The following is a 26,552-nucleotide window of genomic DNA, read 5'->3' on the forward strand; positions in this document are numbered from 1 at the left end:
AACAAACAAACAAAATGGACGCCACTCTTACACCACACTCAAAAATCAATTCAAAAGAAAATAAATACATAAGTGTAACACCTGAAGTGATTGAAATTCTTAGAAGAGAAATTAGAGAAAAAACTTCTTTACATTTGATTGATATTTTTTTGACACCAAAAGCATTGCAACAAAAGCAAAAACAAATAAATGAGACTATTAAGTAAAGAGACTATCAGACTAAAACTTTTCAGCACAGCAAAGGAAATAATCAACAAATAAAAAGGCAGCCTATTGAATGGGGGAAAAAACATTTGTAAACTATATTTTCTAAAAATTTTTTAAAAATTTTTCTACATTATTTGTTATTTTGAATTTTATGTAAACAACTAAAATATTTCATATATTTTTAAAACTAAAGTGTAAATTACTGTATGAGCCATAGTTGTTTTCAGGCTCAATGAAAAACAATGAGTAATTGATGTATCTTTATACTCATATAAAAGCATTTCAACTTACTCTGAAAATCTTACTATATTGAATGAACCATTCTCATTATAATAAAATTTAGTCTTACATGAAAGCCAAGCATCTCATGATACAAATACCAGTAAGTGCCCATTTCTGTGACTTCTGGAAACCACTAGAATCAGCTGAATAAAGCACTTGACTTCTCAACTCATTAAACTGTCTCTCAAAGAATGTTGTTACTGTGTTCCTAGTTCCAATCCAACCATGCAGATCTCACAAAGGAACTTCAAAAAGAAAACTTCTCTTTTGGGGGCTGTAGCTCAGTGGTAGAGTGCTTGCCTAGCACATGTAAGGCCCTGGGTTCAATTCTCAGCACCAATAAAAACAAATAAATAAAATAAAGGTATTGTATCCATCTACAACTAAAAAGAAAAAGAAATCTTTTTTATGTTTTACTAACTCATTAATTGTTAATATCAATGGGGGTTTGGGAGATAGTTCTATACATGCATACAACATGCATTCATCAAATCCAACCTCCTTTTATCCACTCACCCCTATACATAGTTCCCAGCTCCTATTAATCACAATTCTAAAGTCAGATTGACTTTTTTTATTTTCCATAAATGAGGGAAAGCATGTGATATTTGTCTTTCTGTGTCTGGCTTATTTCATTTAACATAATGTTTCCCAGGTACATCGATTTTGCTGCAAATGACAGGATTTCCTTCTTATTTATAGCTGAGTATTATCCCATTGTGTAGATACATCACATTTTCTTTACCCATTTAGCTGTTGTCATGCACGTAGACTGATTCCACCATATCTTAGCAATTGTGAATAATGCTGCAATATACATGGGCGTGTAGGTAACTCTTTGACTTGCTGATTTTATTTTCTTTGGATATATATTTTGGATCATATAGTAGATCTCTGTTTAGTTTCCTGAGGAAATTCCATACTGTTCTCCTTAATGACTGTACTAGTTTACATGACCACCAACAGTGTATAAAATACCCATTTTCTCTACATTCTCATGAGCATTTGTTATTTATTTTTTGATAATAATCATTGTAACTAGAATGAGACTACATCTTACTGTGGTTTTAATTTGCATTTCCCTTATAGCTGGTATTGAGCATTCTTTTACATAATTATTGATCATATGTATTTCTCCTTTAGAGATGTGTGTGTTCAGATCATTTGCCCATTTTTTTTAGTTGGATTATATTTTGCTATTAAGTTTTTGAGTTCCTTTTATATTCTGGATATTAATTCTCTAACAGATAAATAACTGGCAAGGATTTTCTCCCATTCTGTACGTTATCTCTTCACTCTGTTGATTGCTTAATTTGCCATATAGAAGCATTACAGTTTGGTATAATCCTGTTTGTCAATCTTTTATTTTGTTTCCTGTGCTTTGGGGTCCAATCCAGAAAATCATTGCCTGTCCCAACATCTTAAGATATTTTCATCCAATATTTTTGTAGTCTCAGGTCTACCACGCGACCAGAGCTGGCTTCATGAAAGAAGGTTCAATTCATGAGTAATTGCTAGGGAGTTTTAAATTAAAGAGACAAGACTCTAATTACCTTTAATACCAGCTCCAGGACGGCTTCTCCTAGCTCCCGCCTCCAGCCACCTAATGCTGCAGTGAGGTTTACAGAAGAGACTAGCAAGAGAGGGAATGGGCTTTTATTGGGGAACAAAAACTTCCAGGGAAAATCCCATCCAATGAAGGTTAAGAGGGGCAGCATCCCAAGGTCAGGGGCAACGATTGGGTCTTTGAGGCAGTGGCCAGACGCGCCTCTGCACAGACAAGCCCTTGGACCTGGAGAAGGGTGGGGAAAGCTCTGACACAGCTGTGTCTAAGCGCCTCTCACCCAGCCAGGGAGGTAACTCAAATCACCTGCGAGGATGGCCTCCCACACTAAGTCATACATTTAGGTATTAGACCCACTTTGAACTCATTTTTGCACAGGGTGAGCAATAGGGGTGAGGTTTCAATATTCTGAATAATGTATATTTAGTATTAGTATTCCTAGCATCATTTATTGAAGATGCTATCCTTTCTCCAATATGTTTTTGACAACTTTCTTGATAATTAATTGACTACAGATGCACAGATTTCTGGATAAAAGACTTAGTGGGGTAAAAGAAACCCACTCTGTTCCATTGATCTATGTGTCTGTTTTTATCCTGATACCAGGTTGTGTGTTTTGGTTACTAGTACTCAGTAATATGTCTTAAAATCATGTTTCGTGAGGACTCCAGCTTTGTTCCTTTTGCTCAAGATTGCTTTGGCTATGTGATTTTTTTTTTTTTTTGTGCTTCCATATGATTTTTAAAATTACTTCTCTATTTCTGTAAAGGTTGTCATTGATATTTTAATGGAGATTGCATTTAATCTATAAATCACTTTCAGTAGTACAGACATTTGGACCATATTAATTCTTCTAATCCATAAGCTTTTAAAAACACCAAGAACTCAAGAGAGAGACAAGACTACTTAAAACAAGCCATTCTTAGCAAAAGTATTAATCCTTAGAACCACGAGGTGCCTGGTTTATTTTTCTCTTGTAAGCCTGAGGTACAAACTATCTTAAAAGTCTAATTCAAAACTTACCTTCTTCAGAAATCCTTATCTAGTGTTAGTTTCACATCAAGTTTTTCTTCTGTGATGTCCTGGATTAATTTCTAATAGGTCCTTATCTTAAACTCCCATGTAGACATTTACAAATTGCCTTGGATTGATTTTGCACTGAGTTAGACAAGTGTAGTATGTTTAAAAGTGTTGCTTTCCCCTCTACTTTATACTAGATTAGATAAGCAGTCATAACGGAATACAAAAAAATTGAAACCTCAAGAAGATAGCACCACATGCAAACCAGATATTAAAAATTTCAAATACTGACACCTTGTGCTAACATGTAGTGGTCTTCTTTATCTATAGTATTTATGCTTTCTGTATAATACTAATGTAAATATTGGTGTATTCTATGAGTCTCCAGGAATTTGTTTTCCATCTCTTTTGATTAAAATTGCTTTTATTCTTAAGTTGTAAGCCTATGGCCTGAAAAACAAATATCTTCTATTTTATAATTTCATTCAACTTGAGTCTCAGACTGAAAACCAGAGGTTCCATTTTATTTATATTTCTGATTATGATATGTTTTGACTATTTCAGGGCAATGTTTAGATTTTATGAAACATTTGTTTATTAGCTTATCACTTTTCCTACAATTAGGTATTAACACAGCTTGAATTCTTATGAAGCAATTATATTTGACATAAATAATCTCAAAATTTTGTAAATAAGACATTCATATAATATGTTCTAGAAATATTTGAGTCTCCAGGAAACTTTTTATTTTTCTCCCACACTTTGGTGATTACTTGGCTTTGCTAAAAAATATAGGTTCTTGGTACAAAATGCTTCTTCCTCAAAGTTTTATATCATCTCTTTTACAGTCATCCAGCCTCTTTTGTTTCGGATGAAAAGACTCATTTCCTAATTAGAAAAAATCTGTAAAAAAAAGAAATAGATGTTATTGCATCGCTACTGATTCAAACCTAATTAAATTTACATAATGGGAGGGAGTTACATCAGAGATCTGTGATGCTGGAGCTCACTGGCATCCATAAAACATCTGACAAAGATGAAAAGCAAAATCTACAGAACACAGTTAGAGGAAAGAAAAAAAACTTTGTATGTTTTGTACAGTTAAATTCTGTAGCAAAACCAGTATCACCAATCTTTTTTTTATAAATCATTTATGTCACTCAAGGAATTTTGAGAGGATGGAGATGCATACAGTTGAGAAAGGTGTCATGCAAGCTGCTAATTTGAGAGCTGCTATTATAAAATTTAAGTTAGAAAAGGGAGTAGAGTCCCTTCAAGACAGATAGAATTTTTGTTTTTTATTAACTTGTATTAATTACACATACTAATTAATTCAATGAGGATATTTGGAATGTCAAGAAAGAAGTTAGAGGTACTAGTTTGGAAGTAGAATGTGAACTCGGATATCACAGCTGTGCTTCATTCCTTTGGCAATTGCAGTTCAGGTAAAGAAAACCAGAACCTCCTCAATTACTAGATTTAAAAACAAACCAGAGATAAGACATATGCTCCATAATGGAGCCCTTTCAGAAAGGGACACCCGTTTCCACAGGCTTAGAGCACTGGTGGGGCTTTTGGACACTTCCAATTTGAGATGAATTTAGAATGTACCTTATTTTCTTTGAGGAAGAAAGAAAAACCCTTGAACCATGGCAAGAAAAGGGAATAAACCAAGCCTGTATTAACACAAGCCCTGCTTTTCTCTGCATTTTAGACTGTAATTTCTGCTCTTCTTTTATTTGCATGAAATTCTTACATAAAAATTGCTAAAGATCTGGATGGTATGGCATCCCTCCCAGTACACATGCCTTCTACGTGAATTGCCATCCCTGGAAAGAAGCAGAGCTTGAATATAAATCTCTTTGGGGCAAACACTGTTTTATCCTTTTGCTTTCTGATTTTGAGCCTATTTGGACTAGACTTTTTAGTAAACTCAACAGGCCCAAGCCTTCAATGGGCTTATAGATCTATGTTATTTGGTGCCATCTTAATTTATGGTCTCAGACCTAACTCAGATTTAAGTAGTAGTGTGCCTAATCTCTACTTCACTGACCCCTAACTTTGTTTTGAGGAAAGTTCCCAATATTAAGGAGCGATGATTTTTCTAACATTGTTTATGTTCATTATTTCCCTGGAAATATTGTTGGTACAATTATTAGAGGGTAAGGAAGATTCAAGAATCCCGATTCTATCTTAGCATAATGGCATGTGTCTGAAGTTCCAGCTACTCTGAGGCTGAGACTAGAAGGATTGTGAGCTTGAGGCCAGGTTAGGAAATATAGCGAGGCCATGTCAAGAAAAAGAAGGGGGAGAAGAGGGAAGAGAGGGAGGAGGAGGAGGGGCAGGGAGGAGTAAGAGGAGGAAAAGGAGGGAGAGGAGGAGGAGGTGAGAAGAAGGAGGGAGGAGGAATGGGAAGAGTGGGAGGAGGAGAGGGAAGAAGAGGAGGAGGAGGAGGGGGAGGGGGGGGAGGAGGAGGAGTGGGAGGAGTGGGAGGAGGAGGAGGAGGAGTGTGAGGAGGAGGAGGAGTGGGGGAGGGGGGGAGTGAGAGGAGGGGGAGGAGGAGGAGTGGGGGAAGGAGGAGGAGGAGTGGGGGGATGAGGAGGAAAAGGACCAAAAGAGAAGAGGGGAGAAGTATTTTTCAGATTCTACAACATGCCCAATTATCTCTATCTTTTTATACTTTCAATATCCAGGATTGGAGGAAATGCTTATAAAAGAGACTAAAATTTTGTTATAAGACTCATGTTGGGGCTGGGGTTGTGGTTCAGTGGTAGAGCGCTCGCTTAGCACATGCGAGGCACTGGGTTCCATCCTCAGCACCACATAAATGTAAAATAAAGATATTGTGTCCACCTAAAACTTAAAAATAAATAAGTATTTTTTAAAAAGACTCATGTTGGGGGAAAGGTCTCTAGAATTAAATACAAAACTTCTAGTACAATGAGGACATTTCCAGTAATTGAGATTTGCTTTATGAAGTTTTGGGTATGACTTCCCCAACTTCTCCAGGCTTTGAAGGGCAGATAACAAGAAATTTAGATGTGGTTTTTCACTCTTTCTCATTATATAATCCTCACATCCTTAAAGGGACTCTTTTTTTTTTTTTTTTTAGTCCTACACAAGTAAAAAACATATTGATTAGGGGGGTAATTGATTAGCGTGAATCCATGACAAGACGGGTATGAAACACACGTATGTTAGTGAGGCAGACTTGCCTGGCTCTTATGCCACAGCACCTATTTTTTGTTTGTTTGTTTGTTTGATATGTGACTCTCACGTGAGAATTGCTCATGATTTCAGAAGTATGCCTCCACTCCCTGTACACATGCCTACCTGACCATGTCATAAGGTTAGCTGAAGGAAGAGTTCAATGGAGGGGTCAATATGAGCCTTCCTGTGGATCTGCAGCATTCAACATTGAACCAGCAGGATATAGCTGGGCTGGGGTCTTTCTGTCTTTCTCTGGTGTTAATTAATCTTAAATGTGGGTAGCAAAATTTATAGTCTCACATTTATGTGTTCTTTCACAAGAAGGGCTTTGCAATTTAGTGGATCCTACAACACTTAAGAAAACACAGGGAAATTGTACAATGGTCCCAGTCTGCTTATGAAAGTAGAGAGAAACATGGATAACCCAAGCCACCATTTTTTTTCTATATTCTACTTGACCCTATAACAGAAGTTTCATTGAATGAAGTCTAATGACCGAGGGGATTTAGGTAGAGGTATGGGAGATACATTTGTGGAGTTCCCACCCTCACTGCCTCACTTACTGTTGATATGTTAAGTAGAGTGAGAATAAGCACAGAGAAAAACACCATCAATACAGTCAACATTATGCATAGATCCCATATCCATCCACAATACAATGAGTACAGGTCATCTGAAATAAAGCCTGGAAAAAAAAAAGAAAAAAATTAAACAGTACATTTTTAAAAAAAAGAAAATAGGGACTGGAAAACATGCACAAATTAAGAAACCAGATATGTTGGAGCCTACTTAGTAAGAGGAAGAGATCAAATTTAGAACAGTTACTCTAGGCTTTATGACATGATGAGACAAGAGTAGATAGTTTAAGTCAGATGATATGTGTAATTTGACCTGAGCTATAATGCAAATTGTGAGACGTCATTTCTATTCATTCATCCATAGCTAACCAAGAACATACTCTTATTTATTTTATGTCCTCATTTAGGATTTGTAAAGATAAAAAGTTCTGGAAATTTTACAGATATAACATATTGGGACTCTGAGCAGTTGGATAAATAAACATTTTTTGCAACTGCAATTTGAATGAAAGAGGAAGTTGTAATATGCAACATAATATTGGAGTAGAACAAAGTCGATCTATTTAAGTAATGGGAAAATGCATTAATAAATTATGTATTGAAACATAATTTTTGAAATTGAGAATTCAAAGTCTAAATTCTACAACAAATTAGTCAATTTTGGAGTGAGTTAGTAAACTTGACAATATGTTGAACAACATGAATATGGAAAGAAAAAGTAGAAAATAAAGAAGAAAATATATGAGATAGAATAGAAAGTTCCAATCAATGGTCATATAAAAGTTGTTAAAGAAGAAAAATTAGATAAAGAAAGCAAAGGAAATATGTAAAACAATGATGGCTAAGAATTTTTGAGCCCTTATACAAGATACTAATGCAGAAATCAGGGAACCAAACAGATAGTTACTATGAAAAATAAAAATAATCCCACAATGAGGCATGCAAGTATATACACACACACACACAAATTCACAAGTCACAAAAAAAGTCTTTTGAATCTCCAGAGCAATAGAGGCTGAATTCAAAAGTGGCAAGTACACTGAAATCAGACTTCTCAATAGAACAGGAACAGTGGAAGCCAAAATAGTGAAACAATAAGTTCAATGCACTGGAAGAAAATAAATGCAACCTAAAATCCAATAGCTATTGCAATAAAATGAGATAAAGGCCACCAGATAGTGTGATAGTATTTGTAAATTCTAACAGGTCAGAAAGAATAAATGTTATAAAATATTTTAAGTATATACTGATGGATAAATATAAATGATTCTATATAAAACAGCAATTATAATAACCATGAATTAGGTTTAAATACATAATTAAAATCCTCAACAACCATAATGTATATCTCCATGGAGGTTAAATGTTATGAAACTAGTCCAAGGTCTTATTATTCTTATGAGTACTTAAGATATTAATTGAATTTGGACATGATAGTTAACCTCCTCCTCCTCCTCTTCCTCCTTGTATGGATTTTCTAAAGAAACTGCTTAAATGATAGGCACCATTGTTTAAATTATGTCCATTATAAGTAAAAAGACATAGAATGATTAAAATTATGAAAGCAAAACCAGGATGATTAAAAATATTCAATAAAATGATCATAAAAAAAGAATGGAAGCATGTATAAAGAAAAGGAATGTGAAATAAACACAAACTAATGTTATTGAAACATTAATGTCAAAAACATAAGCAATTCATTTAAATTGTCAAATAAGATGAAAAATTAAAATCTAATTATATTCCTTCTGTAATAAGAACACAAAATCTCAAAAACTAAAAGTTGTCTTTGACAATTTTTCTTGAATCTTAATATCCTTTAGGGCAGTCAATCAGTTTTGGCTTTATCTTTAAAATACTAAATTTTACCAAGTTTTACCCATTTAATGACTTCAATCTCATTGAAGGAGGGTTTACATCTATGAATTATCAAGGTAAGGGTACTTTTATTGGTATTCTTTGGTATGGTTTCAGTCAGATTTTTCACTGTGACCAAAAGAACTATCAAGAACATTATTGAGATGGACAAGTTTATTTGGGGCTCATGGTTTCAGAGGCTTCAGTCCTTAAATGGCCAACTCCATTGCTCTGGGGCTGAGGTGAGGCAAAATAACATGGTAGAAGGGTGTAGCAGAGGAAATCAGCTCAGGTCACAGCTCCAGGGAGCAGAGAGAGAGCTCCACTAAACCAAGGACAAATTATATACCCCAAACTATATACCCCAAAGGCAAGCCCCAGTGACCCACCTCCTCTAGCCACATCCTATTTATGAGCAGTTACCACCCGATTAATACATTCATGTGCATTAATCATATTATTATATGATTAATAAAAAGAGCTAACTAAAACAGAAATTGGTACCAAGAAGTGGAGTCATTGCTGTGACTAACCTGACCATGTGGTTCAGAAGATTTGGGAGATTTTCAGAATATGTGGGAGGAATTTCAAAAAGTATATCAGTGCAAGCTGAGAAAGTTTTAGATTGTTGTAAGCAGAGTTTAATGTGTGAGGCTGGTGGAACTCAGAAGACCAAAATGCTGATAGGACCATGCACAATGAAGACTAGGTTCAAGAAGTTTCAGAGGAAAAGGAGGACTCTATTGGAATATAGACTTGAGGCCATCATGTTTTGCTCCGGATGAGAAGTTGTCTACATTCTGCCTGTCTCCCGAGACTTTCTGCGAGATATTGCTGGTGGCTTTTAGCCAAGTTTATTGTAGTAATCAGGAGTAGAAAGCAGAAAACATTTTTACACTTGCAGTTTGGCCAGAAATCTGTCAGCAAAACTAGAGCTAATGAAGGCATGGTGGTTAAAAACACTACTGTCACTAAAGAAACTCTACATACTTTTCCAGAAATAGTAGGAAAGATGTTTTAAGGGTATCTCAGGAATTGACAAGACTATGCCCATCTCAGAAGGCTGTAAAAGTAAAAATTCTTTGAGAAGAGATCGGTGGGGCACCCTACTTGCACAGGGGGACCTAGGAAGTTGTTTGACCATACTCAGCTGCCCGGACACTCAGAAGCTGCTGCAGTCAGTGTCCATGGAGGCTTGGTTTCAGATTAAGATGGTAGCAGACCTTGGCAGTAACCCTACAGAAATGCAGGATGCTGGGGTTGGGGGGTATAGAGGCTTTCACCAAAGGAAGGCCTGGGAAGCCAGGCAGAGTGCCCCAGGGTTGGAGTCCCTATGGGCAGCCCTTAAGAAGGAGATGTGTGAAGATGTAAGAAGGAAGCTGAAGCTGCAGAGGAGACTCCCAAGACTGAGAAATGCCAATACCACAGACTGTCTGCCAAGGAAACTGCAGGAATTGAACAGAGATAGGCCAAGAGTGAGGCCATCTAGGCTGCAAATAGCAAAGCCATAGGGGTGAAGCTACCCAAGCCCTTTGGAGAAAACATCACAATACCATGTGCTCCAGATGCTGGCTGTAGAGTTACAGGGCCTATAACTGAATTTCAGTCTTGCTCTGGTCCCATCCTTTCTTTCTATGCCATTTCTCCCTTGTGGAATGAAAATGTTTACTCTGTACCTTTAGATATTGAATATGTACAACTTGGTTTTGATTTTTACAGAGGCTCACAGATAAGAGTTTGCCTTGAGCCTCAGAAGAGGTATTGGACTTGGACTTCTGGGCAATGCTAAAACTGTTAAGATTATGGGTATTCTTGAAAATGGACTAAATGTATTTGGCATTGGGAGATTAGCATGAGCTTTTGGGGAGTGGAATGTTATGGCTTAGATATGAAGTATCCCTCAAAAGTTCATGTGTGACAAGATGCAAGGAAGTTTAGAAGTGAAATGATTGGGTCATGAGTCTTAACCTAATAAGTGCATTAATCCCCTGATAGCGATTAGCTGGGTGGTAACTATAGGCAGGTAGGATGTGACTGAGAAGGTGGGTCCCTGGGGATTGTGTCTTTGGTGCACATATGTGGTAAAGGGAGTCCCCCACCTTTCCTTTACTCTCCCCCACCTTCAGGGTACCATGTCCTAAGCCTCTTTCCTCTACCATACCTTTCTGACATGATGTCCTGCACTACCTTATGCCCCAAGGAATGGAGTCAGCCATCTATAGACTGAACCTCTGAAACTGTGAGCCCCCAAATAAATTTTTCCTCTTCTAATTGTTATTGTCGGATCTTTTGGTCACAGCAGCAAACAAGCTGACTAAACCTATATCTCTTTTTTTCCATTACTCAAAATATTTTCTTAATGGTTCAAAACAACTTGAAAATGATAGTTGGACAGATATATAAGATTATAAATTAAATGGATAGATAGAAATGTACACACATACATACATATGTAGATATTATAGCACATGTGGTCAGAAAAAGAATGATTTGGAGTTCTCCATAGTGTTAGAAATAGAATTATATCTTATACATTTTTACTCATCCTTGCTATTTTTTAGACAATCCTGGTGGACCTGTCTTTTGGGCTCATTTAAGATTTGAGGTTTGGAATAAGGTTTGTTATTGGCAACTCAAAAAATATATGTTAAATTTGAAAAAGCAATCTGTTTAACATCTGGTCCAGTTTTGTCTAAAGAATGAAGGTAAAGCTTTTGCAAATAATAACAGCTCCTTTCGTTTACTTTAATAGTCATTGTCCCATGTAAACACTTCTCAGTAAAGGCAAACAAGTTAAGGGTATTGTTAAACATAACAATTACTAACATAATAAAGTATATGATATAGTATAGTTGCACTTCTAAATAGCCTCTGAATACATAGTCAAGAGGACCAAATGATAACTTTCAATAGTCTTGAAACTGAATCAGGAATCAAGTTATATTCTTCATTTGGATTTTTAAATTAATATTTCAAAGGAGACCTCTGTCTAAACCAAAAACAGTCATAAATTACTGGCTGGGTGCCAATGCATAGGTGACATTAATAATTTGTCTTGTAAATGGCTCTGAATTAGATGGCTTCTAGACCTGACAAAATACATCTTTCCTTTGATGTTTGTGTGCTACCATTTGAGTAGTAATGGAAACACAAACATCCAGGAGAGAAGCTTAAAAACTCTGGTCCTTACACAGCTGAGTGGGCAGCAACTGAAACCTCAAGACATCATCTAAATCCAGACTCCTTATCCTGTTACTGCTACAAAGGCCACTCAACTTTATCTAAAACGTGCATGTAAAAAGGTATCAGACAGGAAGGACATCAACTAAAAAAATCTCATTTTTCCAGTCCCACTTACCTCTGCTCCTGAACCTGAAGTAGAGAGGTAAGAAGGCCACGTGTAACACTAAAGGAAGACCCTGAAGCACAACTTGAAAGCAAGTTCTTCTATTCTGTAGAACTGAAAAAGAGTGGAGGAGATGGAGAATTAGGTAACTTGGACGTGGGGAATGCACTGAAATAGCCACATATACGCAGGATTCAAGAAACTTAAATGTCCTGAGGCTTTATTCATTGAGGTCTACTAAACCTATGTCAGGGCTCAGGTCTGATAGGCAGGACTATGTGTGAGGATATATCCCAGCACTAGGGATGAGGCCAAGACTGACGGTCAGCTGGGCTGAGGATAGACCAGGGTAAGGAAGAAGAGTTTCTTCCTACCGTTCTACACAGTACAGCATGTGATCAACCTGGAAATAAGACCTAGAGAGTGTGGGACTCTGGTTCACGGTAACATGTCTGAATGCTTAATGTTTTGCGAAGGCAGTTTTGGGAAACCTGGAGTTAGCTAAAAGAGGAGAAAAGAGCCTTGGAACTCAAGAATTTCACAGTTGTAATGGCAAGGTGTAGTGCCAGAATCTTCTCTACAGCACCCCTGGTATTTAGCCATTCCATCTTTACTTGAATACCTACATTCATACTACAGTATGAGAAAGATCATTTCAAGGTTGGACAACTCTCCTTATTTTTACTACATAAAGCTAGATGTTTTTTAAAAACTATTCATTTACTGAACCTAAAGTAAAATGGCAAGATTGATCAATTATTCTGAGATATTGCAAGGAACAATGAATACTTGAAATGAAAAAAAAAAAACCTAGAAAAGACTATGGGTTCTTTTTGTTTGTTTGTTTTAACTTAGTTCATAGTTTTCTATGTGATTTTTTTTCTAGGAGATGTCAGTTACTTCAGGGTTTTCTTTTTTGGTTTGTTTATTTTGTTTATCACAGATATCAGCAATCACTGCCAGGAAAGTTCTAAAAGAAAGAACTTTTTTCACATTATTCTAGAAGTAAGCTCTAGGAGAGCAAAGACTTTTATCTTTTCCCTCTTTGCTTTATTGTTAATATATCTTAGAAACTAGGCACTGAGATTAGATGTGCCTAGTATCTAAGAGATGTTCAATACACATTTGTTGAATGACTTTTAAAAATAAGTCAAGTTCTAATGAGTTAGTGACTTCTCCATCACTTTAAGTATGCAAAGTAGGTCTTGCTACCGCATATCTTCTGATGAGAAAAGCATCCTTTTGCCATTACAAAATCAAAGTGTTTGTTTGGTACGAGGAATTGAAGCCCTGGGCACTTTTACTCTGAGCCACATCCCCAGGTCATTTTTTTAAGTTTTTATTTTAAGACAGGGTCTCACCTGGCTAATTTGCTGAGGCCAGCTTTGAACTTGTGATCCTCCTACCTCAGCCACTCCAGCCCTTGGATTTAGAGGCATGTGCTACCCTACTTGGCAGAGCAAAGTATTGACCTTTGACACATCTAGGTTTCAATCCACATTTATAGGTTGCTTCAGTTTGAACAATTTTCCTAATAACTCTGATTATTATTTAATGTCTTCATCTGAAAGATGATGATAATAAATGGGACCTGCTTTTATAGGGATAAATTTATCTTAATAAATCAGTTAAGATATGGATGATAAATTGTTGATTACATCTTCTGGCACATGATAAATACTCATTTAAATCTGTGGAGGTCTTTATGAATTGGATAGAGGACTAGCCAAGATGCACTCTCTATTCTTTTTTTAGCCCGGTTTCCTGAATCAAGGTAAGTCTCGCTCAGTAACTCCCAAAATGCACCTTATCCTTTGACTTGTGCATACCTCACTACAGATTGGATCACCTCCCAGAGGTTTCCTGTCCATCACATCCTCCATCCAGAATAGCCTAGAACACCTTTCTCTCAGTGACAGGTGATGGAATTTGCGTGTTATCACCTGTCACTTCTGTTACTCATCTTTCATTGTCTAAAGATCTAATGTCCAGTACTATTTGAGACCATTCACAATTGTATCTCATGCTTTCTCTCAGCTCCCTGAAATTAAGGTGGCATTTTATAGCCCCTAATGAGGGGGGGGGGGAAGAGTGTATATTAAGGTTAATTTCACAAGAAGAACAAAAGAGTAATGGAAAAGAGACACAGAAAGACCAAGAATTGGGTTAATTGGTTCTTACATTTTTCTTTTTCTTTGAGCAAAAGTCTAAAAATATATGGGTGCCTAAGGAAGAGAACAGATCTATTATTATTTTTCATATTCCAGGAAATGGTCCAGAAAGTGGGAGGAAATTAGCAATGACCTCTGAAGGGACCAGGAGATCTTGGTGGTCACAGCTTTAATAGCAGTGGCAGTGTCTTGACTCTGAAGAGCAATGTGAGGAGGGAGGGCAGCAGCTTAGTCTGAGACCTGGCTCAAGACAAGGAGGCCCCCTTTGGCAAACACAGTAGTGGCATGCAGTAAGATGCAGATTCACACAGTTTTGTATCACCACCTCCAAACACTTGGTATCAAGTAAAGAAGAGATGAGAGCTCTTTAATGCTTTATCCTTCCTAAATTAAATACCTCTTTTTCTGCAACACTGAAGAGCCAACACAGGGATCATAATGATCGCATACATCAGAGCGATTGTAGCTGACCAAAACATACACTTTGATTTCAACAGGATATCTGAAAGAGAGAGCAGAAGTACCTGGTAAGTAAAACAGCAGGATCATAAGACTCCATTGTACATGGAAGCAGGATCCACCTGCACGTAAGGTCCCTATTACCCTCGATATTATGTACTCTGGGTTTAGGTGAGGGCTATTGGCCAATGAAGCTGGACCTGGGGAAAGAACAGGACTTGGCAGTTATTGGGCCAAGGATGAAACAGGATTGGATAGAGGAATAACTTACTGTTTTGGTTCTTATATTCTAGTGGGTAATCTGTGAGATGGAGGAAATTTTAGAACAGGATTCTGGGATCTGAGGAAGTCATTGCCTATAGAACTGGATCAGAAGTGTCACTGGTAAAACTCAAAGAAGTTTCATAAAAATATAAGAGCTCTAAAATAATAAAGAATTAAAATTAAGAAAGTCTTCTGACATTCAGTATTAAATTCCTTTTAGGTACTTCCTGTAGGACCAATATGATAGAAAAATTCTCCCAAGACGAGGATGCCTAATATTGTACTCAAAACATTGGAAAAAATCAGTAAGAGTGAATTGCTTAGTGGTGACATTGCAAGTAACTACTCAAATTCCTCAAAGTCCAGAAAATAGGGAGAGCAAAGAGTTAGCATTTGGCTCATTCTTATATACCAATCACTAGAGGAATTTAAAGAGACTTATATATAAAATGTTATTAAAAGAGACATTTTCCCAAGGAATGAAGAAGGAAAGATTGAAAGCAAATGAACCAACCAACCAACCACAGAATCATACAGTTAATACCTCTGTATGGTAGATGTTTTCAGATACAAAACTCAAAATAACTATTGCAGTATATTTAAATTAATAAATAGTTTGAGGCATACCAGAATAACTTAATAAAATAGCACCAAACTATAGGAACTTGAGGATTACATGGATTCTAGAAACAACCAGGGGGAAAAAAAAAACAAGTAAAACACAGCTTCATTGTCAAGAGTCTCCCCTAAGGGCCGGGGCTGTGGCTCAGTGATAGAGCACATGTGAGGCCCTGGGTTCAATCCTCAGTACTACATAAAAATAAATAAAATAAAGGTATTGTGTACAACTAAAGAATGATATTTAAAAAAAAAAAAGAGTCTCCCTTAACTTATCTATCACCATGACTGAACCTGCTTTTTCATTTTATGAAAGGCTTTGATTCAAATTTTGAAAAATCAATCATCATGGAGTTCAGACTCTACCTTCACATTTTAGCTTCAACAACATTGATTGTTCTTGTCCAGTTTCAGAAGCTTAAGTGACTCCGAACAGAAATAGGAAAGGAAAACAGAAGTAAAGTCCCAATGAAGTCGAGCAGAATATTGAAATCATGAGTTAATTAAGGAGAACATTTTGGATCACAAATTATCCCTCACGAAACCCCATCTATAGTGGGGTTTTAATGAACAGGATAAAGGGCTTAGAAGATTTGTTTCATCTTCTTCTTCATTGTTCCTCCTTGACTGAGAGGGAAAAGGATAATTTCATAATTCCCTGATATTGAGCCTTTATAAACTGGATCTAGTTAACCGTTACCTTCTCTTTGTGGCATTCTAACAATAGAGCTAAAATCGATCTGAGCTCATCTCCCAGGACCCCCTGGTAGACACTGATGGTGTCTTTCTCAAGGAACAGTCCCCATTTTCCTTTTTGGTAATAGTATCCCTTAAGAAATGAAACTAAAACAATCCTTGTATCTGAGTCAAGCAATACTGAGACCTAATAATTTCTTGTTCTTGTTGTAAGCAGTTTGGGTATTAGTCCTACTTTCCTATCTTTATGTTAAACAACTGAAAATGAGCAATTATAACTTGGCTACTGGCTCCAGGAAACACTTGTTCCTGGGAGGTAACATTGTGAATCAACCCGAGTAGCCTCCTCAACAAGATTAACAACTGGCTCATCAAGACACTTTAGGACTTTTATCTGTGCTCACCAGTCCAAAGCTATCTAATCACTTTCCCACCTTGCAAGACCTATCTTTAAACTATCTAGAAGGAACTCTAAAATTCTATAAATCCCCTCTCCTAATATCCCCATTTGAGGATATGAATAAAACTCTGCTCAGATAATATCTTCCCTTATAGCATTATTTCTTATAAACCTATCTGTGCTTAATAAACAGGTTTTCTAGGTTTTTTTAAGGGGTTCATGACCCATACTCAGAAATATTTATTAGGCATATGGTCACTAAGTGAAAGACTATATACAACAGCCTACCTCAAAGTTGGCCATAGAAATTAATTTGGGCCATTAGAAGAGAAATAGGGTGATATATGCAACTTCTAGATATAAAAAGAAATTTGTGTACTGTTTTCTCACTCCCAAGAATTAGAATAAGGTTATAACAATGAAAGCCGATTTAACCACACAAATGAGGACTGAAGCCCCTAGGATGGTTCAGCAATAATGAGTTTGGGAATTGCTTCAAGGAGTAGAGCCACATTCACTGTGAGCTATCTGACAGTCCATTGTCTGAACTGGTGGGGATGAGTCCTCTTGTATAGCAGTTGAGCTGCTGGGCCCTTTCCTTCCTTCTACATCTTATCCTTTCCATCCACCTTAGGTCCCCTAGCTCCTGCACCTAGTCACTGAAGCACAAAGGGCACAATTTTATGATGCTTGTTTCCAACCTGACTCATCACACCCATCGCTTCCCAGAAAAAAAAAAAAAAAGCCTTGAATCATGGATGAGAATCTGGGATCTAATCCTGGGTTTGTCACTTGCTTAATGGATCTATAGTAACTGACTTCTCTACCCGCCTGCTTCTTCATAAGGTAGCAATGAAGTCAACTTGTGCCATGTATAATTTTTAACTTAGTCTCACTTAAGCATACTGATTTACATCTTATAAAACCATTTCACTCACAATGTTTAATTTCAAGCTCAAAATACCACACATGTTATTTTTTTTCCAAATTAGAAATATCAATGGTCATAGAACTGTTCAATCCTTAACATGCCACAAAAAATAAGAGCTCTTTCTCTAATCATGTCAATACCTTGTACTTTTATTAGTATCCCCTTCAGTGTCTGGTATTTTACTTGTTCCTAGCAATTTAATATGATTTAAATAGTACAGGTCTGCAGAAGCTCATAGTTTATCAAGCAATTTAACATTTATTATTTCACTCAATTTCCTTCTTATTTTGACACATTGATTAAAACAGCTCTTCCTTTATAAACCCCACCACAAGCACTCACCTGATATGACAATACCTGCTCTTTTCTCCTGGCCAGTGGCTGGGTTGTAAAAGCAGCAAGTGACGGGACCATGGGTGCTGTTTTTGAGAAGAACACTCATCTTCAGGTGTAATAATCCAGTTCCATCCTGAGAGTAATATTTTGATGAGTGTGGAATTGTATTTCCACTGCTGTCTCTCCACGTCATCTCAGCTTGTGGGAACCACCCTCCTGAGTCACATTCCACCAGCAGCCCCTCTGTGTCAGAAACCTGAACACTAATCTGTATGTCTGTGCCTATAGCTGGGGAGAAGAGAGAGAAGTGATACTACAATTAGCAGTGTGGACTCAAGAATTGAGAAGTCAATGGGCCTTCTTAGGTATGCCATAAGTTTCATGAAAATAGCCACAAGTAGGGAAAGGATGATACTCCAACCCAAATCTAAGCTAGCAGGACACAAACCATATGAACAATAGGAAAAAAAGACTGGTAAATTAGACTTTACAAAATTTATTAAATTTCTGTTTATCCAAAGACAATATACAAGCAGTTAAAAAGAAATCGACCATTAGAAGATGACATTTCTAATACATCTGAGAAAGGAACTGTGTCCAAAATATATGAAACATGCCATTAATCAATAAGACAGACAAACTTAATTTTTACAGTCGACAAAAGATTATATGAGGCATTTGATTTTAAAAGCTATCCAGATGAACGACAAGTATCTTCAGATATGCTCAACATCACAAAGCATCAGCAAATACAAAGAAAACCTTGGAGACATATCACTTCACTGCCACTGGAATGTTCAGAAGGAACAGAACTGGGACTGACATTACCATGAATTGGAAGCCATAAAGTAACTAAAGCTCCCCAGTGTGGCTGGCTCCAGGACACAAATTACAAACCATCATTGATAAACTGTAAATTTGATTTTATCAGATTATATCTTTCACCATAAAAATGTCTGTAAAACATATCAATACACTAAAAATTATTGCATCATGTAAAAAACAGAAATTTGATATCTAGATTAAAATTAATTCCCATAAATCAAGAAAAAAAATCAAAGAACTCAATAGTAGTATTGATAAAGATAATAAGCAAGAAACAGACAAAATCTAGTCTCCAGCAAATAAGAAAGAAATAAGCAAAAGTTTTCTAATGAGAAAAGTCAAAGCTAAAATCAAACTTGCAAAATTAAAAGCATAATACAAGTATCCATAATGATATAGTGTTTTCATGACTTGAGTCCCGTACAAATGGACCTAATTATTTCAATGAGCAATTTGTGAAACTAATTTGAAGAAAATTATGCACAAAAACCTAGCAACTTAACTCCTAGTTCTATATTCTAAAGGAACTCTCACACCCAACATAACAGCATAGCATAGAAAAGAAACTTCTCTGCATGCATATGTCCACAAGTGTTGGTATACAGAAGTCCATGGTTAGATACTTACCTGGTGAAATACAATACTGCAGATAAAAGAGTAAGCTGCATCTACTTGGATAAACTTGGACTGATATCAATAATAACACACTAAGTACAATTAGATTAGTTAGAATATTTATAATGACACTGTTGTATAAGATTTTTAAACACAAAAAAATAATAACATCTATTTTTATTGATGCCTATACATAAACCAGATGAAAAGATACATAATGTGAGTTTAATGGTTATTCTTGAAAAGGAAGAAAGTGAATGGCACTATTGAAGAATACAACAGTGACTTTAACTTGATCAGAAGGAAAATATAATATAAAAATATAATGTAATATATTATATGTATAATATAATTGATGGTATCTCAGTTATTCTATTATTCACCATAACTTTTCTATAAATTCTACTATTCGGCTATATTATTGTCATAAATATTTTTAAATGCCCCAAGATCATTTTCTCAGGATCTCCCATGCATGAATTTGGGGTTGTGGACCCAGAATGGCATTAGCAAGGAAACCTGGAGATGAGGTTTCTCTAGTCTTACCTGCCACCCTCAAATCCACAGTGGCCTCTTCATAGGTGTCACCATCCCTAAAGAAACAGTGGTACAGCCCTCCATCAAAAATACTGATATTGTAGATTCTAAGGGATATTTTGCCCTCTTCTAGGGCGTCCTTCAGGAATAACGTGGGATTTGCAGAGTTCTGCGTGCTTTCTCCAGAGCGCTCTTCCTCATTCGCAGGCAGGTAAACCAGCGGAGAGGACTGATTCCGAAACCAGCCCACCTCCATGTGCAGTGCATTCTGGGGTGGCCACAGCTGGCAGCTGAACTCTGTCTGTGCGCCCACCGTGACCACCCTGTGGCTCGCGGAGCTGCGCACAGTGAACTGCTCTGTGGAGGAAGTGGAACGCCAAGCATTTAGTCTGAAAGCCGCAGCAGAATGCACCACCTCATCCCCTTCACTTCTGCACCTCCACTCTGACTGCCCTGGTCTTCCCTTGGGGTCTCCCATAGCTGCCTCCTTCTCATCTCTCAGGTCCCGGCTTCAGCGATAGCTCCTTAGAGGACGGTCTCATGACCACCCACTCAATGACAGACACATTTTCTTTTTCAACAGTGGGGATTGACCCCAGGGCCTTGTAAATAAATGGGTAAGCACTCTACCGCTGAGTCACATCCCAGCCCACTGCCCGTCTTTATAGCACATGTCACTCCCTGATGTTCTCTTTTTAATTCCTTTTCTTATTTTTTTCTCATAGTCCATTAATCCATCAGTCATGACACATAACACTCCATTTTATTTCTTTGTATTTTCTTGGTGCATAAAACATCTAAACATATGAGGCATTTTATAAGTTTTTAAAAAATGAATAAAAGATGCTCCCACTGGCAGGAAGCGGGATGTGGACCTCAGCTATTGAACAGCAACCTTTACTTTTTTTTTTTTAATTTGTTCTTTTTTAGTTAAACATGACAGTAGAATGTATTTTGATATATCATATATACATAGAGTATAACTTAGCAACTTTTACTTTTAAAATACACTGGCTACTTTTTCCTGTATCAGTTTTGGATTGAAGGGAGCCACAAATTTTGTTGCTCCTTCCTTGAAGACAAAGTGCCCCTGTTCCTTCCTCTTGGAGCTGTGTGTTCTGTAATTTATATACCTCATAGAATATAGTAGAATAGAGACTGCAGTAGTTTCTGATCCCATCTCAAAATATGAGCAGCTCTCAGTCTATCCTTTTGTAAAAATTTTTCTGAAAACCCAGAGCAGCTAGATATAAAGTCTGACAGTCCTGAGGTTACTATGGCGTAAAGGCCACATGTAGATTTGTTAGTTGAACATTTCAGGTGATCCCAGCCTTCCAGCCTACTCCACCAAAATGCCAGACATGTGAGAAAAGCCACCTTGGGTCCTTCAGATCACCCTTCCCACCAGTTGAATACAGAAAGTGACCTCACTTTATATCACATGTAGCAGAAAAATTACCCAGCTGGGCAGTGACAAGATTCCTGACCCACAAAACTGTGGGTTTAAATCATTAATTTCGGGGATAACTTTATTATGAAATTACAAATAATAATCACCCTTTTTCTGGGGGATCCAATCAACTTCTAATTCATATGGTCATATAAATGATTGTGGTGGGTCCTCAAATAAAAGAGGTATATTCATTGTAATTTACCAATGTGAATTTGAGCTCCCCATTGGAAGATGTTAGACGTTTATCTGTCTTTTCTCCTGGGCTTATCATCGTAACACTGTGGCATATAATCATGGCTGAGAAAGACACAGCAATTGAAATAACATTTATTATTCACACTCATTTCCATCCTCAAAAATTTAACTGATTGGGCTGGGGTTGTGGCTCAGTGGTAGAGCACTTGCCTAGCCTGTGTGAAGCACTGGATTTGATTCTCAGCACCACATACAAATAAATAAATATAAAGGTCCATTGACAACTTAAAAAAAATTATAACTGATGGGTAAAATCTGCAGATTAGCAGCAAGAAAGCTCAATCATTTCCTTCAGTATCATTTATTACCATTATCTTTTCTTCATAGATGAGATGAAATCTTGAAAAATAAATAGATTTCCCTACCTGAGGTGAGCATTTCCATCTGTAAGAGAAGAATGGCCATGAAGTACCCAGAAAAAGAGGAAGTTGCAGGCGCCATCATACCTGGAAAATGAAATAGTCACTGGGGGATCAGACAAGAACCATGCCAACATGGAAACAAATAAAAAGCAACAATTTTGAAATCCTGTGTTTTGAGAGTATTCCCTTTCATGTCAACCAATGACTTAGTCAAACCACAGATACCGGACCCCTGTGATGATCCTCCTTCCCTTTCTTTACATGGCTTAGTGCCTGCATCACATTACTGCTCTGAAGGGCAGCTGTGGATGAGGGCATAAAAGGTTTGCAGAGTCCTGATTATGCACACCCCACACTCATGGCCCCATCTGACCATCACCTAAGCCACTGGCTCAGTGACGAATCCTAGCTGACTCCAGAGTGGCTTGATTTCCTATGCAAACTATTGTTTTTCTTCTCATATGGTAAAGGGCAGCTTCAGTAAGACATTCATTAACTCCACTGTTGTAGTCAAGGTCTGGCCTTTCTGGATCCTTGGAACTTCTGGATCCACCTACTGCTTCTGCATTCAAAGGAAATGCCATATCACAGAGGTAGAATCTAGATTCCCCAGTAGCTGCACACAGGACCTGAGTACAAAAGCTTGTGGTAAAAGTCTTTAAATTAAACTTGGACCAATCAGATACAAGAAATAGAATGTAGCAAGTAAATAAATGCTTTCTTGTTTCATTTCCTGGGGGAAATGTAATAAGGAGGATGATTTCTAAAGCACGTTAGCATCTTTACTAGAGTGAAAATAAACATAGCCCATGTTCCAGAAATTCTGCTTCTGAGTATGTTTGTTCAATAGAAATAATATATGTGTGCACAAGATACATATGTAATAAAGTTTATTATAAAATTATCTAAAATGTAATAACCAAACTGCAAACACGGAAAATGTCCTTAATGACAGGTCAAAACATACAACCTAAAATTATGTCAACATTCAATAAATAATTTCATAAATATAACTGCTATGTTATTAATTATGTGATATAATCGTTCATTACTGGTTTTGTATTAACCAACTTTTCAAAATCTCTTCACGATTATCATACCTGTGTATTCTTTAGGATTTTCTGCATATTTTTCTGAATAATCCTTATTTTGCTTTTTATTAAAAAGTCAATAAAATATGAAGTCCTCAGGAATAAATTTAACAAAATATAAAATTTTATTAATGAAATTATGCCACTTTATTGAAAAATATTACATTAATACTTAAAATCAAAGAGAGACAAATGTTTGTATATTGCAAAAACTAGGATCATAAAGTTATCACGTCTACTAAAATGTTCTATAGATTCAATGTACTTTCAGTCAAAATTCTGATTTTGTTTTTATTGTTTTGCTTTGTATTACGAATTACAAAATGATGTCTCTAAAACATACATAGAATGGTGATAATCCAATAAGAGCCAAGATTCTTTCTCTGAAAAAAAGACAATGTGAGAAATATTGCATTAAATAATATCAAGTCTTATTATAAAACTTATATAATTAAAATATTATATCTTTTATATTGATGTAGATATAAAAATAGATCAATCAAACACAAAGGACCCATCAACAGATGGATGAATAAAAAAAAGTGATACAGATATGTAATGGAATATTATTTGGTCATAACAAAGAATAAAATTCTGTCATTTGCAACAAAAGGATGGAACTGGAAAACAAAAGTGGAAAAAAAAAGCCAGTTTCCAATAGACAAGTACAGATTGTTCTTTCTCATATGTGAAAAATAAACAAAGTCAACATGAAAGTAGAAAAGGGATTACCAGAGGTTAAGAAGGGGAAAAGGGACAGATAAAGGGAAGTTGGGTCTGGTAAGTGTATGCCGGATATGTGTGTTGAAAAATCACATTGAATTCCATTAATACAGACAACTCATATATATTTTAATCAAAAATAAAATAATTTCTAGAGCTGAAGATGTGGATCAAGCGGTAACGCGCTTGCCTAGTATGTGCAAGGCCCTGGGTTCGATCCTCAGCACAACATAAAATAAAGATGTTGTGTCCACCAAAAACTGAAAAACAAGTGTTAAAAAATTCTCTCTCTCTCTTTAAAAAAAATAAATAAAATAATTTCTAAAAATAAAGAGCTTAAGAATAGGGCAGGCACATGTAGAAATCTATTTAATTATAGATAAATATTGCAAATCAGTGAAGAAAATAATTACTATTCCATAAACAGTGCTGAGACAATTACTTTGGAAAATAGAGATATAGAATCTCCACATCTTACACAGAAGTGACCCGTATGGATCAATGACATGAATATGAAATACAAAACTATAAAAATGTTGGACTCATATATAGTAATATTTTTATAAAATTATGGGATGGACAAATTTATTAAACTATGAATAAAATAGCAAAGGGGAATGTTAAATTCAACCCCATTAAATTTATATATTTATTTATTTTTCTTTATTGCAGTATAATTGGCAATTAAAACTTGCACACAATGACAGTATACAATGTGATCTTTTGATATATGGGCACTGTTTCAGTCTGTTTTCAGTCAGCACTGTGATCAAATATCTGACAAGAACAATTTGGAGGAGGACAAGTTTATTTGACGCTCATGGTTTCAGAAACTTCAATCCATAGATGGCCAACTTCCATGCTCTAGGCCCAAGGTGAGGCAGCACATAATGGGGAAAGGGCCCAGCAAAAGAAAGTTGCTCATATCAGGACAGAGTCAGGATACAGAAAGTGGGAGGGGGACTTCAGGACAAATCTTCCAGGACACACCTCCAGTGATTTACCTCCTCCACCCATGCCCCACCTGCCTACAGTTACCACCCAGTCAGCCCATCCAAACTAAGATGGACTGATTACGTTTCAGTTCTCATAACCTAACATTTTACCTCTGAATATTCCTATATTAACAGTAACTTTTGGGGGACAACTCATATCCAAACCATAATATTCTGCCACTGGCCCCCAAAAAACTCATGTTTATCTCACAGTGCAAAATCCAGTCTTAACAGTTTAGCATTGCCCAAAAGTCCAAGTCCAAAGTCATCTCTAAGACTCAAGGCAAACTTTTGGTTGTGAGTCCCTATAAAAATTCAAAAGCAAGTTCTATATAACCAAGATACAGTGGCTCCGAGTAAACATTTTCAGTCTACAAAAGAGAAATAGGGACATAGAAAGAAGGGATGAGGCCAAAACAAGACTGAAACCGGGCTGGGCAAACAGGTCCTATAATTTTGCATACAGCATCTAGGACACATGCTGGAGAGATATCCATTCCAAAAGAGCTGGGAATCCCCACCCCTTTGACCTTGCTGGTTGCAGCACACATGGACTCTTTTACCCTGGCTTTTTCTGAAGCCAACAGCTTTCCCAGCCAACAGTAAATGTCATCTCTTAATTTCTGTGGTCTCCATTCAAATGTTAGCATGTCCTTCACAGTTTCATGCATTGCCCTCACAGGGGCAGCCTGCAGGGACTCTGATGGTGGTACAGATTTCCTGACCTCCCAGAACTGCCTTTGAAATCTTGGTGGAAACCTCCAGGATCCTTACCTCAAGTATCCTGCATTCCTGCAGAAGAAGCACCATGTGGATGCTACCAAGGTCAGCTATCAGTTTGCACTGTAGCTGAGCTCCCTGGGATTTGGGCTACACTGACCTGTGAGTACATATCTTAGAGTGGTGAAACACCTTCCTAGGCCCCTTGGGCATATCCCCAGGATCTCTTCTCAAAGGAATATCCCTTGAGCCTGCAGGGGGCTTGGTTTACAAATTTCTAAGATGTCTTCAAGCCATTTTTTTTATTGTGTCTGTGCAAAGTTCTTAGCATATATTTAGGGGCTGTAATCTCTTCAATAAGCTTCCGTGGCCCCAGTTTTACATCCTTTTCTAATCACACTACAAGTTTTTTAAATTCTTTAGCTCTGCTTTCTGCTCCATAATCTCACGGGAAACCTGACTAAAGTCGGCCAGCAATATCCATGCCACTGATTGAATGCTGTGCTACATTGAACCTTCTTTCACTAGACTAATGAGTCCACCACCTTTAAGTTCAGCTTCACACAAAGTCTCAAGATGTGGACAAAATGCAGCCAAGTTCTTTGCCAGAATGTAACATGAGTAGTCTCCATTCCAATTCTCAATAGTGTGAGTCCTCGTTCCCCTCTGAAACCTCATAAGCACAGTCCACATTCCTTTTGGCATTCTGATCTTCTGAGAACCCACCAGAATTTCCCATTAAGCTGTCCTTCCAAAATTCTAAAGCTCCTCCAGTCTACAACACTAAAATTATACAAATTTCTCATGCAACCCCTTTACAAAAGATTCTGAACCACACGCTCAGATGAGCCATAGCAATGACCTCACTTCTCGGTACCCATTTCTGTTTTGGTCAGCCTTTGCATCACTAGGACCAAATTACCTGACAAGAACAACTTAGAGGAGGGAAAGCTTTTCTGAGGCTTACGGTTTCACAGGTATCAGTCCATAGATGGCCAACTCCATTGTTCAAGGACCTAAGGTGAGGCAGCACATCA

The 26,552-nt window shown here is 36.9% G+C and overlaps 1 protein-coding gene across 1 annotated transcript; it reads right to left on the reverse strand.

Annotated features, from left to right (window-relative positions):
* Positions 1–2,804: 2,804 nt before the first annotated feature.
* Positions 2,805–26,552, reverse strand: LOC124075323 (putative selection and upkeep of intraepithelial T-cells protein 1 homolog). The gene is made up of 9 exons (XM_058570781.1): positions 26,483–26,552; positions 23,421–23,460; positions 21,990–22,070; positions 19,926–20,273; positions 17,946–18,227; positions 14,633–14,737; positions 12,077–12,178; positions 6,847–6,968; positions 2,805–3,976 (listed from the first exon to the last, which is right to left on the reverse strand). Exons 3-9 carry the CDS (start codon positions 22,066–22,068, stop codon positions 3,962–3,964), a joined length of 1,053 nt encoding a protein of 350 aa, XP_058426764.1. The 5' UTR covers positions 22,069–22,070; positions 23,421–23,460; positions 26,483–26,552; the 3' UTR covers positions 2,805–3,961.

The sequence above is a fragment of the Marmota monax genome, unplaced genomic scaffold (assembly GCF_021218885.2).
Source record: "Marmota monax isolate L192 unplaced genomic scaffold, Marmota_monax_Labrador192_F-V1.1 WCK01_AAM20220418_F8-fsc00008, whole genome shotgun sequence".
NCBI lineage: Eukaryota > Metazoa > Chordata > Mammalia > Rodentia > Sciuridae > Marmota > Marmota monax.